This window comes from Melozone crissalis, unplaced genomic scaffold (assembly GCF_028551555.1).
Source record: "Melozone crissalis strain CALT ecotype California unplaced genomic scaffold, PUWL_Pcris_2 ptg000029l_1, whole genome shotgun sequence".
NCBI lineage: Eukaryota > Metazoa > Chordata > Aves > Passeriformes > Passerellidae > Melozone > Melozone crissalis.
In genome coordinates this window covers 15,189,705-15,210,204 of record NW_026535807.1, presented here as the reverse complement: position 1 = coordinate 15,210,204, position 20,500 = coordinate 15,189,705, and the positions used below count along the sequence as shown (strand labels likewise).

Sequence of the window (20,500 nt, the reverse complement as noted above, 5' to 3'; positions counted from 1 at the left end):
AAGCTTTCACTGAACCACGTGCCACTGTCTGAAGATACAGACCAAGAGTTCTGCCAGCCCTCTTTGAGCAGCCACATCCCTTCAGAGAAGGAAATGCAAGATGATCTATGCTGCTCCTCAAGTAATGATCACTGGAGCTTGTGCATGTAGGCTCTGTGTCTCTGGTGAAAAATGTGTGAGGGACAGACTGTGAAATCACTTCCAGGTGAAGTTGCAGAGTTTATCTTCCGTTACTCAGAAGTCCACTGATGTGCAGAAGTTGTGGATTTGCAGCTGCAGTTGAGTCTCACACATTCTTAACATCAGCATTTAATTTTGTTCAGTCTGTTATTCTCAGATTGCTGAAAATGAAATTTTTGTGTACATGCTAGAAATCACATTTGCAGCTCCTTGAGACAGGAGTGGGAGGAGATGTTGCCTTATAAGAGAGCTGTGGCTCTTCATCAGAGAGAAAAACAACAACCCCAGTGGTTTGGGGGAGGAAGAAGTTGAAGAAAGTTAAAAATGTTTGCCTAACAAATTAGGAGCTTTCACAGCAGTTTTATAATTATTACTGGTAGGATTTTGGTTTTGTAGATTTCTTTGGTTTTAATGATCCTAAGCAGCTGACAGAACTAAGAATAAGTAAAGGCCTTATGAAATTGGAGCACTTTAAAAGCTTGAGAAGTTTGCAATCAAATAACATTAATTGCTATTTGCTTTAATGTCAGAGGTTTAGATATGATAACAAGCAACTTAGAAATAACTGCCTATGCCATCAGGGCATGTTAGATTTATGGAGATTTAATGTGTATCTTTTAGGGTGCAGTTTATGGCCACTTAAGCTGTTTAAATCTGCACAGCCACAACACTGCTTGTCTGCTTTTATCCCACATGCCTCAGTCCAGTATTTCCAGTCTTTTCCTTGGACTGGTGCATATGTGACTCTTGAGGGAATTGAGAGCTAAACCATCAAAAATTCACTAGATGTAAGAAAAGTAAATAGTTCCTCCAGATTAGTCCCAGACTTGTGTCTCTGAGGGATTAGCTAAGCACCAATGCCCAGGGAAGGCAAAGGGGCAAGGAAGGAGGTGAGACCTCTTGCCCAGAGCCCCATTTTCTGATTGTTGGTTTGGCTTGAAGCCATTTGAAGATGTTGGAGCAGCTTTCAGCCCATATAAACTTGAGTTTCCACTTAGAGGGGAAAAAAAAGTGTATCTATTATAGTTATAGGTGGGTATTTGTAATCGTGTCAGATGTTAGATTTTATTTCTCCCTAATAACATTTTGATTTTTTTGTGTGTGTAATATGTTGTTCTTTCAACAGTAAGCAGTCTGTGGGTGGGGAGATGTGGGGAGAATATTCACTCCCCTGAAATTTCTCTATTTCTTACTGACTTTCAAAATGAACCCAGGTCTATTTTAGTTATGAGGCATTTCTGACTGCAGTAATTAAGCTCTTAAAATCAACAGATGAGCTTGTGTAGTGCTTTGGAGATGGTCTGTGGCTGCTCCAGTGTTGTCACTTTGAATTAGGAGATCTGAAACACCTGACCCTGTTTATTGAGTATTCTCCTCTGTGTGTGTATAAGTGATTTATGAAATTACATAAGCCTTCTTTTGTTAGTTGTTCTCTCTGGTATCAGATCGTTTAATTAGTCACTAACTTTCTTTTCTGCATCTTTATTAATGTGCTGTCCTGCCCTTAGTGTGTTAGGTTTTTAATCAAGCTGGAGTCATTGTCAGGACTGTTTTAAAGCATATTGCAAATCTGCATTTCCATTAATCATGTGGGAGAGGCTTCTGGTACAAAGAGAATTCGAGAACAGATGCAAAGTTATTAGTTTTGGCTAAAACTAAGTAGGTGCAGTAAGGGTAGACCCTCTGTAAGAAATCCCATCTAAAAGGACAAGTTGCATTGGATCATTTGCTGTCATCTTGTTTTAAGTGTCCCTGGTGTTCCTGAAGTGAAAACCCTCCTATCGCCAGTTTATTTAATGTTTTTCAGTTTGACCCAAAGAACACTGTTATTTTTTGTAAGATTTTTTTAAAATAAAGTAGGGTAAAAGAGGGGGCTAAAATGCAGTTCAGTGGGGTTGCAAGTGTGTTTAGAACTTGGGATTTTAAAGTTAAGTGTGGAAGGTGTAGCATAGAATCACAGAGTGGTTTGGTTTGTAGGAGAACTCAAAGCCCATTTTATTCTACCCCCTGCCATGGACAGGGGCACCTTCCACTATCCCAGGTGGCTTCAAGCCCTGTCCAGCCTTCCAGGGCATTCCAGGGATCCAGGGGCAGCCACAGCTTCTCTGGGCACCCTGTGCCTCCCAGGGAACAATTCCTAATTCCCAATATCCCATCCATTCCTGCCCTCTGGCATTGGGCAGCCATTCCCCCTTGTCCTCTTGCTCCACAGCCTTTTCCACAGTCCCTCTCCAGCTCTTCTGGAGCCCCCTCAGGTGCTGAAATGCTGCAATAAGGTCACCCTGGAGCCTTCTCTTCTCCACACATTTCCTCTCTTCTCCACCCCATGGGTCACTGAAGAGTATCAGAGTCTTGGAGCATTTTATCTGGAGTACTAGAGTCAAGTGCTCAGCTTGGAGATCAGTGTGATTTCAGTTTGTTTGTAAATATGGGAAAACAAACAGGAGCCCTCCTTCCACCCCCAGGCAGGTCTCTTCTTGTGACTGAGTGATGTTTGTGTTTCTAGAGCCTAAATAATCATTTGTCTCAAGTTAGTTCTCACTGTGAGCTCATTTCCCTTCTTAGCTCTATTACTTGATCCCTGGTGATTCATTACTTGAAGCTGTCACAAAAATAGCAGTGTCCTGCTGGTTTTAAAAGCCTCTTCTTTATATGGAGGATAGTTTTTAAGCATAAATGCCTTAAGGAAGGAATGGATACCAAAATATCAGCATTTATAAATGGTGGCTGTTTGTACAGCAAAACAGCACTGCAGTCTGATTTATGAACAAAGGGCCAAGACGCTCCCTCAAGGGCTTTTTTACATCAGAATTTTTAGTTTTATTGGATCTCTCTTCATATCTATGGTTTTATATTCTCAGATTCATTACTTTAGCAGTTGGATTTTAATAGAAGTACAGAATGTGTTAATATATTTGAGTGTGTAAAGAGGAGAAAATCAGTCATGATCTGTACTGAAAAGAATGTTCCCTGCGTTCTCCTTCCCTTCTTGTCTTGAGCTACTTTAGCTGCTGCAAGTAGGGGACAGGTGATAAATCCCTCCTGGTGATTATGAACTCCACTGGCAACTGAATTGTGCTGTGGCCTCTTTCCTTGGCTTTGCCTCTCCATGGCAGAGCTCAGAAATTGTATTTGATGCATCTTTTTCCTCCAGCTCTTCATTTGCCCCTTGCAGAGCAGCTTACTTACAGCCATGTGGGGTAGCTAGCACTGCCTTCAAAACTATTTAAAATTTATTTTGGAGTAGTGCTGTGAGTTGGCATTTTCTTAAGAAAAAATTTTCAGGATCTGAAGAACAGAAGGAAGTTACAGGTAGAGGAATAACAGGTATTGGGTTCAAGAACTTTTCTAAACATACTTCTACAAAGCACCTGATGGCAGTGGCAGATACCGGTATAGACTAATTTGGCATTGCCCAGCATTTTCCAAAAATGCTGCTGCAGTTGTCACTGCAGACAATTAAAAATTTTTCAGTTTCATTCTTTATTTGTTTTTCTTACACTAGCAAGATTTCCAGTAATTTGCTGGACTATTTTATACATCACAAGTGTAAAATCAGAATTCAATTCATTCAAGAGATGACTGTAAGAGACTTTAGAAATTAAATTAGAGCTTTATGGCTTCAACATTAACATTAAAGTTCTAATTTGGGTTTGTGTACAGAACCTCTGAATGTCCAAATGTCTGAAGGTGCTCTTTGGAGCACCTTCTGGATGTGGTGATGTTATTAACTTGAATTTCATGGCTTATAAAACCATAGAAAAAATTCCATATAATCCAACCTCTTGCTCAAAGCAGAATTAACTTCAAAGCTGAAATGGGTTGTTCAGGGCATGGTCCAGTCAGTTTTTAATTTCTCCATGGTTTAGGATTTAAGAACCCCTTTATGTAAGCAACCTACTCCAGTAGATTTAACCACTCTCACTGTGAAAGCTTCTTTTCCCTCATATCAGAATTGTATCTTCCCACCTTTCTTTAAGGATACTACTGGGACACTGTCAAAAGACTTGCTAAATTCAAAGTAGGCATCATCTCTGTTGTCCCCACTTGTAGCTATAGCTGAGAGATAATTTTGTAGGTGCACACAAAAAATCCTCAAGCAGAATTTAATATATACAACTTCTAATTTCAGTCATGTACCAAAATAAAACCCCAAAGAAACCAGCACCACTCCCCACAAAAACATTGTGGAACAAAACATTCATTGGTGAGAGTGCACAGCACTTTTAATATGGAGTTTCACAGTTTTTGCATGTACAAAATCTCCTGAGAGTTGCAAAAGATGAAAAATTGTTTTCACTGTCTTTGCTGTTAGGAATGAAATAAGTATTGGAAAAGAGATTGGAATAAACTGTTCATTTCAATAGTAGGGCTATAGCTAAAGCTAGATTATTTTTTTAATATTTGCTAATTAGTGAGAAAAACTAGAGAATGCTAATAAAAATGGGGAGTATAGAAATTAATTGCTAAAATGTAATTCTCAAACCTAATTCAGGCCTTGTATCTTCAGAAGAATCACAGTTGCTTGACTTTGACTTACTGATGTTTTCCCTTTAAAATTCTAACTCTTTGGGTTTTTACAAGAGAAGCTGCAACTGCAATATTTAATTGTGAAACTTGAGCATTTTAATTGCTTTCCTCTCAGACTGTTGAGTGTTGATCAGAAATTCATCCTGTAAAACTTGTTTAGGAAGTATTTGTTGTTTTGGACTCCAGTGTGATTTTCAGTTTCTCTGTGTAGCATTTCAGCAGCAAAGCCTCAGTCTCAGAGTATTACCAAGCATTAATACTGAAAGCCTTTCAGGAGTGTTCCAGAAAAGGAAGCAGCAACTGTCCATTATGCATTACAAACACATAAAGGCATCTGATTTTCCATTGCACATTATTCATCCCCAGGCCAAGAGTTTGGAGCTGCCTTTGATGAGATTGCAGAGGCTGCTGCAAAGACTAAAAATCTGTCACCCCTCTCCAGAGCTTGCTTTTGTTTTCTGATGAAGTGCAGCTTCAAACTCACCTGCAAAGCTTGTTATGCTTACCAATCCTCTTTTTTCCCTTTTTTTGTCTTCTTTTTCTTTCTCTGCCTTCTTTCAAAGAGTCTAATTGTGTGCTTAAGTTTTCCTGTTCAAATATTTGTGGTCTTCTTTCTGTCCTGGCAGATAACTTCATGCACTCAGGTTTTCACTCTGTTGAGTGCACCTGCTGCATCCTTTCACATTGGAGCTACAATATGATCCTAATTTTTTATTCAGCTTAATTTTTTATAGCAGCTCTTGCACCTTCAATTGGTTACTTATGGTAACTCACTTTGTAGAGATGAAAAATATCTTTAAGGTAGCCTAGAGACAATGGTGGAAATCTAAGTTCTACTTAGACTGAAGGAAAATGTGTTTTCCCCAGCCATGTTTCCCTCAAATTTTCCGCTTTAAGACACTTAATATGTCATGATTCAGGATCAAAAATTAACAATATGAGGAGAAACACAGTGACAGTTTATCTATCTTGCTTTCATCAGATTATATGAAACAGTATGAGCATATCACAGGTACTGCTGGATGGGACAAAGTCCTGTTAGATTCAGTTTCTGGTACTTTTTGAAAGCTGGGGTGATGCAGAGGGAGGGGAAGGAGCAGCGCTGAAGGAATTGGAGAAGGCACTTCTGGAGGATTTAGCTGCCCTGCTGTCTCTTCCAATACTGCTTTTTTAAGATGTTTACTATGAAGTAAATCAAACCTATGCATACATTGAACCTTTCTTCTTTCTTGCAGGTGACCCCCTGCAGTGCAGTGCTTGGATGGGCCAGTGTGCTCTGTACATAATGATTATGACATTTGAGAAAACCATCATCATCATAGTGCTGCTTATACCTCAGTGGAAAGAGGTTGGTGTTTTTACAGCATTTTACAGACAAGTGAATTTCAGGTGGAAGCTGTAAAGACTTCCAGCTGTGTTTATTGGTTTGGCTCAAGCATCATGATTGTCTACACTCATTGCTAATTAACTCTGTAGAAGTGTTATGTTCTTTAGTTTAATTGGGATACTGCTAATGAGACCTTTATCCATTACCAGGAATATCATATTGTATTTGGAAGGTTTTTTTGTAAACTGAAATATCCAAAATTTAATTCTATCTCCATGTCTAAAGTACCCTTGAAACTACTCAGTGGTTCTTTCTTTTCTTAACTCTAATTCTTGCCTACAGCTATTTTTTTCTTGTAGTATTTTGAAGAATTTTCTTTGCCTGACCTTGTTGATAGGTTTTAAGTGTAGACTTTTAGAAATTCGTAGTGGATTTGTGGAATCCACTGGTGCTGACTGGATTAACCTTTATTTTGATGGACTCTGTGCAACCAGATATTCAAAGTGGTGCTGATATTACCCATTAAAGCCAGTTAGCTCTGTTGTGTGCCCTGGCTACTTCAGGAACTCTGTTCTCCTTACTGTGTATTTTGTAAAACTCTGCTCTGTTTAAATTTCCTAAAGATGGTTCTACATGTTCCTTGGGAGTGGCTCTAAAATGTTCAAGATGATTCTAAGGCAGCTCCTCAGACTTCTGTAAACAAAAATGACAGAGATAAGTTTCTTGTCAGCCCCACTTACTTATCTGTGGTAATTTATGAGCTGTCCTAAATACTTTGCTTTTCTCAAAGCTGCCCTTTTTTGGTTCACCTGCGTTATTTCTGTCACATTAGCTGGTACATGAGCTGGCCTAAGCCATTTGTGTGCACATAGTGCTGTGAGCTGAACCCAGTCCTTTTCTTTCCACAGGTGGCTTTATTGAACCCCATAGAGAACCCCCAGCTGGAGCTGGCAATCGTCATGCTGATAGTTCCCTTCTTTGTTAACGTTAGTACCACTCACTTCTGAGATGTTTACTTGGATATCCTTCTGTCATGTGCTCATTAATTAACATTAGTCCTTAAAACATTCTGTACCTTGCTGCTTAAGTTAATTTAAGGGCTGCTAAAGAATGGGTAAATTGTCCGGTTATGTAGATTAAAGCTGGAAATCCATATGGAGCTAAAGAACCAGGTTCAGGAGAGGGGCAGAAATGTCTCATAGACCCCTTTGGCCTGATGACTTCAGTAGATTGACTGACACAGAGATTATACAATTACAGTGAAATTTGCTTCAGGAAGCAGTTGGTCTAAGGACAGACATCCTGTGAAGTATCCTGTGTCTGACCATAGCTAATAGCAGCTGGCTGTGGTGGAGCAGAGGAAAAGGGCAAGTGTGCAGTCATCCTTCCCAAAGTACACTCTTGCAGCAATCAGGGATTTAGGGATTAGAGCCAGAGACAGAGGGTGTCCTTGCATGTAATGCTTCACCTGCTGGTAAAGCATTGCTACATGAAGAGTTAATGTACAATCACTGAATAGTCACCACTTCTCTGATTTTCTTCTCTTCCACAAAGGCATAAAGTAGCTGGGTTCTAAAGCATTCCTGAAAGGTGTAATAAGATATGTGACACTGTGCCTACACAAGATTTAGCTTTTGGCCAATTCAGAATTATTTTCAAGTTCATTTTGTCAGTATTTGGACCTTCCTTCTGCTCTGAAGAAAGCTGAACTGTTGCTTTCCCCTTCTTTTTAACAGGCGTTAATGTTCTGGGTAGTAGATAATTTCCTTATGAAGAAAGGGAAGACAAAAGCTAAACTTGAAGAAAAGGAAGCAGGACAAGATTCAAGAAATGGAAGTAAAGTCCGATACAGGAGAGCAGCATCGCATGAGGAGTCAGAGTCAGAAGTATGTGGAGTTAATTATTGCAATTAATACAATATCAATTCAGTTCATCCCTCCTGATACTGATTTCATTGTAGCACTGTCAGTTTAGGTTTGATTGCTGAGCGTGTACCTCTAGCAGTAGCTCCTGGCATTGGCAGTTGAGAACCAGTTAAGGAAAAAGTCAAATTGTACCACTCTGGCAGGTAATTTCCTTGCAGATGGGCAGGAAGACACAATAATATATGTAAATACCATGGCTAAGCTGTGCTGCAAGTGCTTCTAAAAAAAACCTTACAGGGAATACAAAACTAATAGACAATTCTAATACAAAGAGAGGTTAATAGCTTAAAGTGAGAGGGAGCTGGTGGAGGCAACTGACCTGATTTTTGAGAATTATTTACATAGCTGCCTTAGCATAACGTTATTCTAAATTACATTTAGTGAGCAGTTTTTAGTTCAGCTGAAAGATGGGTGGTTTATTTGAAGGTGAGTCGGTTTAGCTTTAGTAAGTTAATGTAACTTTTCTGTGAGGTAAACAGTGCTATTTATATGGGATTTGCCAGGTAATGTGACTGCCTTGTTACCAGTGTGGGTCAAGACCTTAAATGTTCTCTCAAGGTGCTTCCACTGTTCTGGCATCACTCTTTGGGTTCAGAGTCAGTGGGCTATAGTGAGATTAATATGCATCCATCCTTCTGCAAAACTTACTGTTGGTTTCTGATAGTATCTGCAATGATGTGGCAGTAAATCCTAATTGTGTTCTAAGCTCTTTCCTGAGCAAATAATAAGGTGCTTTGCAAGCATAAAAAAGTAAAATTTAAAAGTAGAAAGAAGGATGTGACTGCTCCATGTGCTCAGAAGCTGTTATTTGTTTTTAGATCCTTATTTCAGCAGATGATGAGATGGAGGAGTCGGATGCTGAGGAGGACCTGCGCAGACTGACCAGCTTGAAGCCCATCAAGAAGAAGAAGCATCGCTTTGGTCTGCCTGTATGACACATTCCTTGGCCTGTGGACTCGCAGGTTTCATGGCAAAAAGTTCTGTCAGTGGGGTTTAATGTTGCAATTGCATCTCCCTTTTCATACAAACTGACTTAGAAGCAAGGTCTACCAACAGAAGGCAAAGCAGTTGGAAGACTTCCAGCTCAGTTGCACTACAAACACACTGACCAGTTATGCAGGAATTCTCCTCATCATGTGTGGGAAATGGACGAGTCACTAAGGATTCGTGTGGGAGGTGTCAGAGAAGATCAGAGCGAACAGATACAGAATCTTTCACTTTCAGTTACTGATGGGACAGTGTATGGAGTTCTCAAAAAGGCATCAGAGTTGACTAAGTTAAAGGAGTGTGTTTTATTACTAAAACTGGCTTTTGCAGCATAATTCCTAGAGCAGAATAGTTTATAGTTACAAGCTGTAACTTAACATTATTTTTTTAAGTACAAATGTTTACTTGCTACCGGGTACCTATGGAACTAATAGGTGAAACAAAGATTTTTTTCCAAGTCTTCTCAAATCTATCTGACTATTTTATATTTAAGTTATATTTTCATACAGTTGTATTTAAAGATTCTCTTTATCAGAGAAATGGGTACCGTTCCCTTTTTTGTGCAGAACAGGTCAAAAGATTTGTAGTGAAAATCTTATTTATCCTTGTCTCCTGATTTAAGACAAAGGGATTGCAAAGGGAAAAGCTCTCTGTCACTGCTGAAGTCACCAAATATCACTAAAAAATGCAGTCCTATGTGTGCTCTTGACCACATAATTTGAAAATACCTTTTTCAGTAGGAGGTGGTGTTTGCATATTTGACAAAGGTGCACTTTAGTGTATAACAAAAATCCATTGTGATAAGTTATTTGTGAAATGAGTATCTATGGGTACTCTAATTATTTCTTTTTCTGGAATTCTCTTGTGCATACATCTCAAATGACCCAAAAGAGATGGAACATTTCTGATTCTTTTCCTATTATAGGGCCTGCAGTACAGGACTGTGATCTGATTATAGCAGTTGTGCTACAATATTGCAAATACAATTCTGTCCCTCGTTTTTTGTTGGAAAAGCAATCTTCTACTTAATGTGCTTAACAGCAACAACAAAATTTCTCCTATTTATTTTCCATAAAGTCTCATTATCCTTCAATAGTAAAAGAACAGCCCCGAGGGGTGGAGTGCAGTTGTTACCACAGCATTTCTGGGATTTTCAGTGTCTCTTCTGATAATTGAGAGCACGTGGTGATCTGAAACCTAGCAGACATGTTTTCAGTGATATCCTTTTGCTTTGCATATTTTCTAAATGATTGTTTCTGACAGCTTTCCTTGCTTAGCTAAACCTTGTGCAGGACAAGGCGATGTGTCAAAGAGGTGACAACAGACCTTGAATGCAAATCTGTTGTAGTATATGGACACCAGAAAAATTCCAAGCCTTAAACCAGTTTCATTGGAAAACTCCTCAGAACTTTTTAAGATTTTTTACATTTTTCTATAGATTTACTAGGTCTTAATGTGATTTATTATCCAGACCACTTAACTGGGCCTTAGTAAATACTGAACTGTGCACTCCCGTGCTTACTTTCATTATTCCAGCATCCCTTTTCCTGGTGGCTGCCGAGGGGACATGATGCTCTGACACCTCAGGGTGTCCAGCCAGCTCCAAGGGACATTTACCAGACCCGAGGTTTTAGTTGAGCCACTGACCTTTGTTACTGTGCACTGAAACGTAAGAACTGCAATAAGTTACAGTACTTTAGACTAAATCTAGAGACTAATGACAGTGGAAGCTTACCTGAGTTCTTTTGACATGGGGGGTGGGGATGGGGAAATGTCCCTAATCAGTGTTGCCTCTGGGTTGGGGGGTGTGGGGTTTTTTATTGATTGTATCACTCCATCTTCTCTTGACTATTGACCACTGGGCAGGCGCATATCTCCAAAAGCACAGTCCTTCAAGGAATTCATCAACACAATAGTCTCCTACAGCTCACTTTTCCAAAGGGATTTAAGAGCTAGGACTGGCTCTTGTCACAATTGTCAGCATTTATTTTTTTAGCATAGGATTTGTTCTGTTTCAGATAGTAAACTAAAGCTATTGAACATGTGCTACGTCCCAGTGCAGAGCATGGCTGTCCTCGCCAGCTGAGATAACTGAGCAGCGCACACAAATTTAACTGTGCCAGCTTGCATCTTATCTTCCTTTTCCCTCCTCCAGTTACTTCAATTATCAAAATGATTCTAGTCTCATGTTTAGTCTGTGATGTGTCAGTATAAAATTATGGCCTTAATCATGTAAAAATATTTCTTTTGAGCAGACCTCAAGCTTATTGACCAAGTACAAAACAGTATGAAGCGCTACGGAGCAGTTTCTTGAAGGTGGTTACAGAAAAGGTTCTGAATGCCTAATTTCTCATGTCTTAAGTGCTTAAATGTCTCTTCTTGTGAGATCTAGATATGCCTAGCAAGATGATGTAGTAAAGCACTATGATCCAAAGACACAGAAGTATTTTAAATACACAGTAGTAACAGGAGGAGCAACCTTTAGAGGGAAAAAAATTAAATTCTCTACTAAGATAATAATTGTATTCAGAATTTTAGGTAAATAACAAAATCTGGCTGTTTTTTCTATACATTCTTTGTTACTATTGTGAAAGAGATGGAAAATGTAAAATTAGCCATTTTCCTCTCTGTAAGGTAAAAATTGGAATTTGTGCAGTAATTATGAGTAGGACAAGTCCTTTTGTCTGACAGGCTTGCATGTGTGAGCTGGGAGTGTGTGCTTAGTGCTTCACTGTGTCTTACCCCTTGTTAAGATGTATTGGCACTACAGTCTGAAATGGACTTTTCATAAAGAGTTGATCCAGTGTGAGATTGCAACACCATGTTTGCATTATCCTCCAGCTGTCACTCTGATTTCTGCCTGGCAAATGTACTTCAGGACAACTCATAGCAAAGGTTTAATTCAGGCTGTGCTTAGAAAATAGGACTCTGTTAAATGAAAATAAGCTATGTAGTGAATGCCAAAGTAAGAGGAAGGGATTATAACTTAGAGAAGAGACACAAATATTGGTGGAGATGGAATTTACCACGAGTGGTCAACCTAAATACATTAACTGTTCCTAGTATCTGACCTGTGACACATCTGCATAAACTTAAAACACTGGTGTTGTCTAGTATGTGGTTTCCAAGTTCTGGCTTCAATATGTTCAGGTCCCCTTGTCTTACTTTAAGTAGGTGAATGCTGTCTGTTAATGTTACTAACTAAAATGTACTATAGCTTTTCTTCAGGGAAAACTCAGAAACTGAGTTGCAAATTAGAGCAATGCAAAGTGATCCCCTCGGGCAGGTGTCTGCTCTGACCCCTGCCGGGCCTGGGGAGGGGGGCCTGGGCTCTCCCGCTCTGCTCAGAGCTGAGCATCACAAGGAATCTCTGCCACTGTGCTTGACTAACCCGTGTTTGCAACTTTGCTGTGCTTTTTACAGGAGAAACCAGTAGTGAAAGCTAATAAATTCAGCCACACCAAGTCAGAGTACATCTACAGCATAGGCGTGCAAACTTTTTTAGGTGAAGTTTCCAGTTCAATTACTGAAAATGACTACTATGGTTTTACAAAGTAAAACTGCAGTATCTTTAAAAAAGGGACTCTTTTGTAGGTGTTTTTGTCTTGTGTGGGTATCCGTCTCAAACTGAATGTGGGGTTTGTTTGTAAGTAAATTCAGAGTATAGCCAATGTGAGCAAAACCAACAGCTGTATTCTGCTGCCCTCTGTTTGGACCATATTGTTTAATCAGTGGTGTTACCTTAAACTTTTAAGGGTATCTGATGTAATTACATTATAATGGTTTACAATAAAGTCTGACTTATTACAGATTTGTACACTTGTTTTATACTTGTTCTGTTTCAAAGTGCCTGTGTTTCAGTGTCTGTGGTGTCCTCTCCTGGGAAGCAGATTCTGCTACTTGAGTTTAACTTCAGCTCTAATTGTGCATCCTGTTGATTTTAATTTCAGTATATTTATTTATGTTAATGGCAAGTCCCATTTGATTGGGAAGAGCCATTGTTCTTAAGTTGCAAATTTTGTTTACAAGTTTAAGAATCCTTGCAGGCTCCTCTCAGATCCATTTCCTGAGGAAGGCTTTTTTAGGAACTGAACAGGATGGACCCAACTCTGCCTCTGTAACTCCTCTGTGACATTTCCCTACTATTTTCATACTTTCCACGTGCCACATCCAAGCAGCCCCACACCCACTGCACCCATTCAGGGAATTCAGAGTACAATCTTCACTCTACCTAAAGTGTCAGCCCCCTGAGAGGTTGTTAGCACTTTCCTGGAGAATTCAAATCTTCCCTGACATTTGGAGACCACAGTGGCAGCCATGTGTACATTCACTTAATTCTCTATGGTCATTGCCATATTTTAGTTGGAACCATTCCTCCAGGAAAGGAGTTTTCCACAATTCCTATTGCAGTGGAAGATTACAGCTTGTATTTTTAATAGCTACTGTTGGATAAATGAGCCATCTTTTTCCATTGCCATTCATGTCCCATGTAGCAGATATCAAGGACCTCAACCAGGTGAACAGGATTTCTACTCTAAAAATTAAGTAACTGTTGATTTAGGCTGGGTTCTTTGTGAGGAAAAATAGTCCATAATCTATGCAAGAATATGTTTGTGCTGGTTTAGAAAATGGAATTGAAGAGAACAGAACTCTCCAGGCTTTGGGGATGTTCTAGAAACCCCAGGATGTGCTGCCTGCCTCTCTAAGCACTTCACCTGCCCCAAATGGCAAGCAGGGTATGAGTGGTTTGATTTTGTTTGTATAGATTAAATTGCTATGAAAGCACAACTCTGTTGCTTTTGAGTGAGGAATATGCAGTACCAATTAAGTGAACCAATTTTGAAAGCTGAAGGGAAAATAATAGTTCAGTGTCCTGAATTCTAAATATTTGCTTTAAACACGCAGAATGTTATTTTGCTGTCATAATAGAATAGTGACGCTTGTGGGGCTGTAGAGAAACGTCTTAGTAGAGAACTCTTGCTTTGTACAATAGAAAAAAAATCTGTTTTTTCTAAGGTCAATGTTTTATTTTTCTCTTTTGTTGGCCTACTAAGGGCACTGCTGCTCTGCAGAAATGCTTCCTCTGGTTACTAAGACATGGGTTTAAAATAGAAAATCAAGCTAGGGAATAGCTAAGGGCGTAACATCCAAGCTGCATTTTAGCCTACAAATAATTCCCCCAATAAAGGAGAAGATCTCAGGCCTGGAAAGAGTTCAGCTTAAAGGCAGTTTGGGCATTGGGAGGCCTGGGCAATAGTTCATAGCCAACAGATCCCACAGTCCTGCTCGTACAGCACTGGAGCTGTGGTTTGATGTCATTTTCATAGTAAAAAACAAATTTTTGTTACTCTTGTGCTTCTCTGTACCCTAAAAGCACTGGCAGAGCCTGAGGAAAGGCTAGGGCAGATTTCTACCACTACAGCAGTTGATCTCTCTAGTGGAAGGTGTTTGGAGGTCTGCTATACCTGCCCTTCTCACATTAACCCACCTGGCTGGAGTCTTGGTTCTTTGTAGGTGTTGAGTGCAGTCACAGAAGCTGATTTTTTTTGATTTATGTAAAGATTTCATATAAAAAACCAAAAGGGAAGCATTCTCCTACTCAAACCTCTCCCAGTATTGAAAAATAGAACTCATGCTCAGAGATGGCAGGGCTTTACTTAATTAAAAAATTGTTTAGAGAACAAATATTAAAAGTTCTGAGAAAGGGTTTCCTGCTGTCAGCAAGTACAGTGGGGAACACCGAGTTTATCCGTGTCTGAGTAAGCTATTCCTGTACAGATGTGGGTGAAATGGTTAAACTTGCTGATAGTGCTGGAAGTAGAAGGTGATTTTACTCTCTCAGTTGTGTAAGAGCCAGCACTGGAGCACGATCAGAGATAGAGCTGTAAGGGTAAAACCATACCTACTTTATTAGCTCTCCAAAAGACATGAAACACTCTCCTGTTAAAGATCCCTGTGCTCGAGTGATTCAGGGCACAGCTATGCTTTGGACTTCAGGTTTGTATCATCTTTAGAGAACACATATTTTGGTTATGCTGGGAAAGCAATGCCCACTCTTTTTTTTCCCCTCCCTCCCCCAAGAGAGTTCAGAGTCAATTTTGTGTCCATAACAAGATTTTGCCTTTTAAAGCTATAAATAGATCCCCAGCGGACTCCCCGGGAAGATTTTTGGCGGGACCCGGGTTCCCCGCTGCCGCAGCTGCCCCCGTCAGCCCGGCCCGGTGAATGCTGCACGCCCGAGTCATCGCCAGGAATAAACCTCGGACAACAACAGCCTGCCCGACCCGAATCATCCCGCGCTGCTGCGGGAACATGAGCCAGCCCCTGACTTCACTCGGATGCTCTATATAAGTTCAGGAAAACAACAGGCGCTCGCAGAGCTCACGGGCTGGATTTAATCAACGTCGGGAACGACCTGGGAGGGATTTCAGCGAGAGAGCACCGCAGTTATGTCACAGGTACGGGGACATCTGTGCGCTGCCAGCCCTCGGAGCAGCGCCTGGCAAACCTGCTGCTGGTTTGGATGCTGTGCTTGGAAAAGCTTATTAGCGAGTTCCTCCCATTAGCCAGTGAATTCAGCTTTACTGCTCTGTGACTTGTGTGATTAAAATATTTTAACAAGTGCTTACTTAGGAAGGAAAGCAGCTGCTCTCTACGTGGTTAATTAATTTAGCTTTAAAATGTTCTGGTTTACCTTAAATATTTTTATTTGTGTAGAAAGGGGAAAATCCTTTCCCCTGCCCTGCGTTGGGATGTTTCACAGATGGAGGAATCTCTGCCTTTCTAACACACTTTCTCAGACAGTGATTCTGAAATTCTGTTTTGCAAAGAGGTGGCTGTGCTGAAATGTCAGTATGTAAAGCTTAGTGCATTAACATGCAGGAGAAAAGAGTGGGACTGAAAATTCTAACTGTTAGGATAAGATATTTGAGACTGAAATTTTGTTTAAAATGAATACTTTTATATTAATTTTATAAGTAATAGTTTGTCTGTAATGCATGCCCCAATAATCAGTGTTTCGAAGTGCTCTTGAAACGAGCTCAGAAATGGTGAGGTTTCAGGTAAATGTTACATTTGCATCACAAGCTGTGTGTGCCTGGCAGAGCTCTCCTCAGCATGAGTTTTACAGGAGTGGTGTGATGGAGAGTAGGAGCACAGAGAGAGTAGGAGAGCACAGTTCTTCAGCCATAGAGAGTAACTTAGTTCAGCTGATTTTCTTTACTCCAAAGAAAATCGTACTTAAAACCCAGTTGTATGTCTTGTAAAGTAGCACTTTCTGTCTTGTGACAGGAGGAGATAAAGCACAGGCTCCACTCCCGTGCCAGGAATGGCTCCTGGCAACCTCTGCTCAGAAATTCTGGCAGCAGTTAGCAGTGGTGGGGCTGTGGCAGTGGCAGCTGCTGGCCAGGGCTCACCGTAACCTCTCTGTGCACCAGCTTTGCTCTTCAGCTGAGACCGACTAATCCACAGCAACTGTCCTGCTGGAAAATCCTCTGCGATCGAAGCATGAGACGGTTTATTTTAAAATAACTGGGTGACATTCAAGAGCTCTGGTCAGCCTGGCTGTATCTTTGTGCATGCCAAGAGCCACCTTTCCTCACCCTGTCCCCAGGAATTCCCTTGTCCCAGTGGGTAGAAGCCTCACAGTTAGTGTCTGTTACCAATAATGGGTGAAGGATCTTTGCAGATTTCACATTGCTCTTAAAGCAAGGGGCTTTTTCCCTTCCTGGGTTGGCTGCCTGTGGAGCGTGCCATGGGCATGAGGGACTGTTCCCATCATGTGCCAGTTGTCATTCCAGAAGGACAGGTGACTCCTGGCTGTGGGGATGTTTGGTTCACCAGCTGAACAACCATGCACGAGGTGTTGTGAATTTTAAAGGGTTTGCTGACACCCTTTCCCCTCGCTTGCTTTGGCTACTCATGAGTGTTTTCCCCAGAGATCTCATAAATGTTTTGTTTCCCACAACACATGTGAGTGGCATTGACAGTGAGCTATTCTGAGCGTTCCCAGGAATTTGCAGCAGGCAGAAGTCGTGCTGAAGGCTCCAGTGGAGCCAGCCCACCCATCCAGGAGCCAGCCATGCAGGCACTGTCTCTGCAGGCTCCCTGGAACTTGCTGCTCCAGCCATCTGTAGGCCTTGAGGGATTTGTTTCCCTCCACAACTGCTTTTAGCCTCACAGACAGTGCCTGAGTGGCTCCACCAGTGCCAGAACCCAAATACCAGAAGCCCTGTGTATGTAGTGATGGTCAGAGAAGTTTGTTGTTGATCTTTCAGTGTGCAAATCTATTAGAGTTCGAGTGTGGGGGTCTTCTATTCCTCTCAATCATATCCCTGTGCCCCTGAATCTTGCCATGAGGGCTGCCTGGTGGGACATTGAAAATCCATCCATGAAATAATAAACTGATGGAGGAATGCTTATGGTGTTGGCTGCTGCAGAGTGGGGTTGTGTCTGACTGGGCAGTAATTTAAAGATGGGGTAGGCTGATGAAGCAATGTTATCCCTGTTTCCTTGTAGTGGAATAAACTGTGAACAGATTAGTACTTGGCTTTAGCAGTGCACTGCCTGATGATGCATCTGTTTCTGTATTAGGTTTCCTTCTCCTTCTTTGGGTTCCAAGTCCAGGGCTTCAGATGTGTTCAGTAGAGAGCCCTGTTGAGTGCTCAGATCCTTTTGTTCCTTAAATTTAAGATGATCAACCATGGGTCGTGTTTATTTGAACTTAAGCCAAGTCCAGATTTGGAATCTCTCTGACCAGTTTCCCAAAGAATTAGTAAGTAGACACAAGCCAAATTTAGTAATTAAGTGATTTTTCCTTTCCAAATATTGGACAAGTTCTTGAATTACCAATCAGTACTTGCAGAATAAACAGGTACGGGTGGACAGAGAAAATCTAAGATTTTTTTTTTTAATTAAGTTGCTCTTTCATTGCTCTTTCAAAGGCTGTACAATAAAAAGACAATTTCAGAGCAGTAAGAATGGTAGCTGATTTTGGGAAGGGCAGTGAAATTGTGATTATGGGAAGATCTGAAATAGTTGAGTATGTAATTTCAGAACTGAAATAGGTGAAATGTTGTGTTAGCAACTCTGTATGTTATAGCCTTTGGGTGGAGGCAGCTTTGTTCCCTGTGCTTTGAAAACAAAATACTGATGTGTGGGTCTGTTTCTTAGCCAGCCCCTGTGAAAAAGAAGCGTCCTCCAGTGAAGGAAGAAGACCTCAAAGGAGCCAGAGGAAACCTTGCCAAAAACCAGGAAATTAAATCTAAAACCTACCAAGTGATGAGGCAGTGTGGTAAGTCTCCTCGACTGTAAGCAATTAAGCAGAGTAAAACATTGACTTAATTGCCCTTTTCAAGTAAAAGGGTTCCTCATCTGGTGGACAAGTGAAGTATTTATCAAATGTATATATGTATTTCAGCAGCACTAATTTGACTCCCTTGAATTCAGGTGGTATTTCACTGATTGTCTCTCCTGGTTTTCTTTTCTAAGAACAAATGGGCTCCGCAGCACCTTCCGTATTCAGCGGGGCTCGGACAGGGGGTGAAACAGTCTTTGAGAAACCGAAGGATGAGCCAGCCAAGAGCGTCTTTGGCTGACGGTGGAGCTGGACGTGACTCACCAAAATGATTGTTGTGACATTTTTCAAAATTTCTGTTCCTTGCACTAAAGTCACTGTAGACTGAAGTAGCTAATTTCTACTGTAAGTCCTTAAGTAGTGAATATACTCATGTCAAAGAGTAAAATTCCATGTTCATTTTTATTACATGCTTTCTTTCTATATATTGGATAATGTTTGCTATAATTGTTTAATAAAAAAGGTTGTTGGACTCAGCTTGGCACACTGTGGTGACTCATTTCACTTGGGGCTCAGATTAATTCCGTGGGCACTTTAGCACTACAGGCGATGGTTTTGTCTGTCAAATGCAAGGAAAAAATACCCCGATGACACAGTATCAGTGTAATTTCTTCACACCAGGGGATCTGTGGAGGAGCTGATCAAAGGGGCAGCACAGAAACCTGGAGACTTCGCCCAGATCTGTGTTGCTTACAGCGGCACCTTGGCGAGGGCCCTCAGGGTGGCGGCATGGCACAGGCTGGTGGCTCTCCCCTCCCGGCTTCCCCTCACGGCGCTCCCCACAGTTCCCCTCATGGCTCTTCCCTCACGGCTTCCCCTCACGGCGCTCCTCACAATTCCCCTCACGGCTTCCCCTCACGGCGCTCCCCTCGCAGTTCCCGCTCATGGCTCTCCCTTCACAGCTTCCACCTCACGGCTCTCCCCCTACAGTTCCCGCTCATGGCTCTCCCCTCACGGCTCTTTCCTCACAGTTGCCCTCGCGGTTTGCCGCTCATGACTCTCCCCTCACAGTTTCCCTCACAGTTCTCCCCCATATCTCTCCCCTCACACCCTTCCGGGCAGCAATGCCATGATTTCCCTTCATGCAGCTCAGCTGTGATGACAGAGGGCCGGCTCTCAGAGTGTCCCAGCATCGAGGGAAGGATTTCAGCTCATTCCCCAGTGGCTTTTTCCTCCTGTCCCATTGGATCTAAGGAGAAGTGGAGTGCCAGACCCAGCCGCCATGTCCTGCCTTACCGTGGACATGAGAACCCAATGAGTGTCTCTGTACAACACCAGCACACTCTGAGGGGGAGCTGGCTTTTTTTCAATGCTGTTTGCTTCTTAATTTACTGCATTAAACACCAGACCTGTTTTCTCCCAAACCCCAGAGTGTTTCCTTTCAGCTGGATATTTGTGCAAAAACACAGAGGAACCTCTGTGGGCGCCTGCCATGCTTCCCACACACCCTGGGTCTCTGCAGTCTGGGGATGGTAAGTCAGATGCCACCTTAGTTAAATAAACTACTTTTATTTTACACAGACTAGACATGATTAAGAAGTAAAAGTGATGCCAAAGTTCTCTGCATATATGCATATATGAAATGCATCATATTTGGCATTTGTGTCCTAAACACCTGACAGATAAAATTTGACAATGCCCACACAGATCCCAGAGAGGCTGTGGAGAGGAGCTCACTTAAGGCAGCAGCAAATCCTTTGGCTTTAAGGGGAAAGTTTCTTTAATTATATTCCTGGTGCATTGCCTTGCCCTGCTTTTTTCGCTTTAAAAGATTATTATTTGCAGCCCAGGCCCCACCTCCTCGCTTTAGTGGGCACAATTTCTCCATGGAGCACAGGCTCCTCACAGGTATGTACCTGTGGCAGAGCCTTTTTCCAAGAAAGATCCCTCTAGAGCATGAAAAAAGTCACAGTGGAAAAAATTCCTGCCCTGATAATACTGGAGGTGCCTTTGCATTGGGTTCAACAAGCCCTCCTTAATTAACCTGTGTTGAGAAGGTGGAAGGAGATTGTTCAATAGTTATAGAAATGGTGGCAAGGGGCAAGTAGGGCAAAATGCTGTCACTTTCCTTATTGCAGGTTTGCAGGTGGGGTAGCAGGACAGGGAGGTGCTGTATTTCAGACCCTGCTTTGGAGATGGTGGTGCTGATTTAATAAAGCACAGAAACCTCTGTGTCCCACATGGATTCTACAGGGA

General features: G+C 41.5%; 2 protein-coding genes across 2 annotated transcripts in view; both read left to right on the top strand.

Moving 5' to 3' along the window:
- Positions 1-12,764, top strand: part of STIMATE (STIM activating enhancer) — a 34,972-nt gene extending 22,208 nt beyond the window's left edge. Inside the window, exons 5-8 of the mRNA XM_054281094.1 lie at positions 5,946-6,058; positions 6,946-7,023; positions 7,774-7,923; positions 8,781-12,764. Coding sequence (XP_054137069.1) covers positions 5,946-6,058; positions 6,946-7,023; positions 7,774-7,923; positions 8,781-8,897 — 458 coding nt within the window. The 3' untranslated portion in view covers positions 8,898-12,764. The remainder of the gene's footprint in view (positions 1-5,945; positions 6,059-6,945; positions 7,024-7,773; positions 7,924-8,780) is intronic.
- Positions 12,765-15,136: 2,372 nt separating this feature from the next.
- MUSTN1 (musculoskeletal, embryonic nuclear protein 1) lies at positions 15,137-18,759 on the top strand. Its single transcript, XM_054281095.1, has 3 exons — positions 15,137-15,407; positions 18,121-18,241; positions 18,439-18,759. The coding sequence occupies exons 1-3, from the start codon at positions 15,399-15,401 to the stop codon at positions 18,543-18,545; spliced, it is 237 nt and encodes a 78-aa protein (XP_054137070.1). The 5' UTR covers positions 15,137-15,398; the 3' UTR covers positions 18,546-18,759.
- Positions 18,760-20,500: the final 1,741 nt, after the last annotated feature.

Bases quoted from the DNA above. Each gene is read 5' to 3' on its own strand.
- MUSTN1 (XM_054281095.1), top strand. The intron at 18,242-18,438 runs GTAAGTCTCCTC...TTCTTTTCTAAG, and splicing joins CCAAGTGATGAGGCAGTGTG to AACAAATGGGCTCCGCAGCA.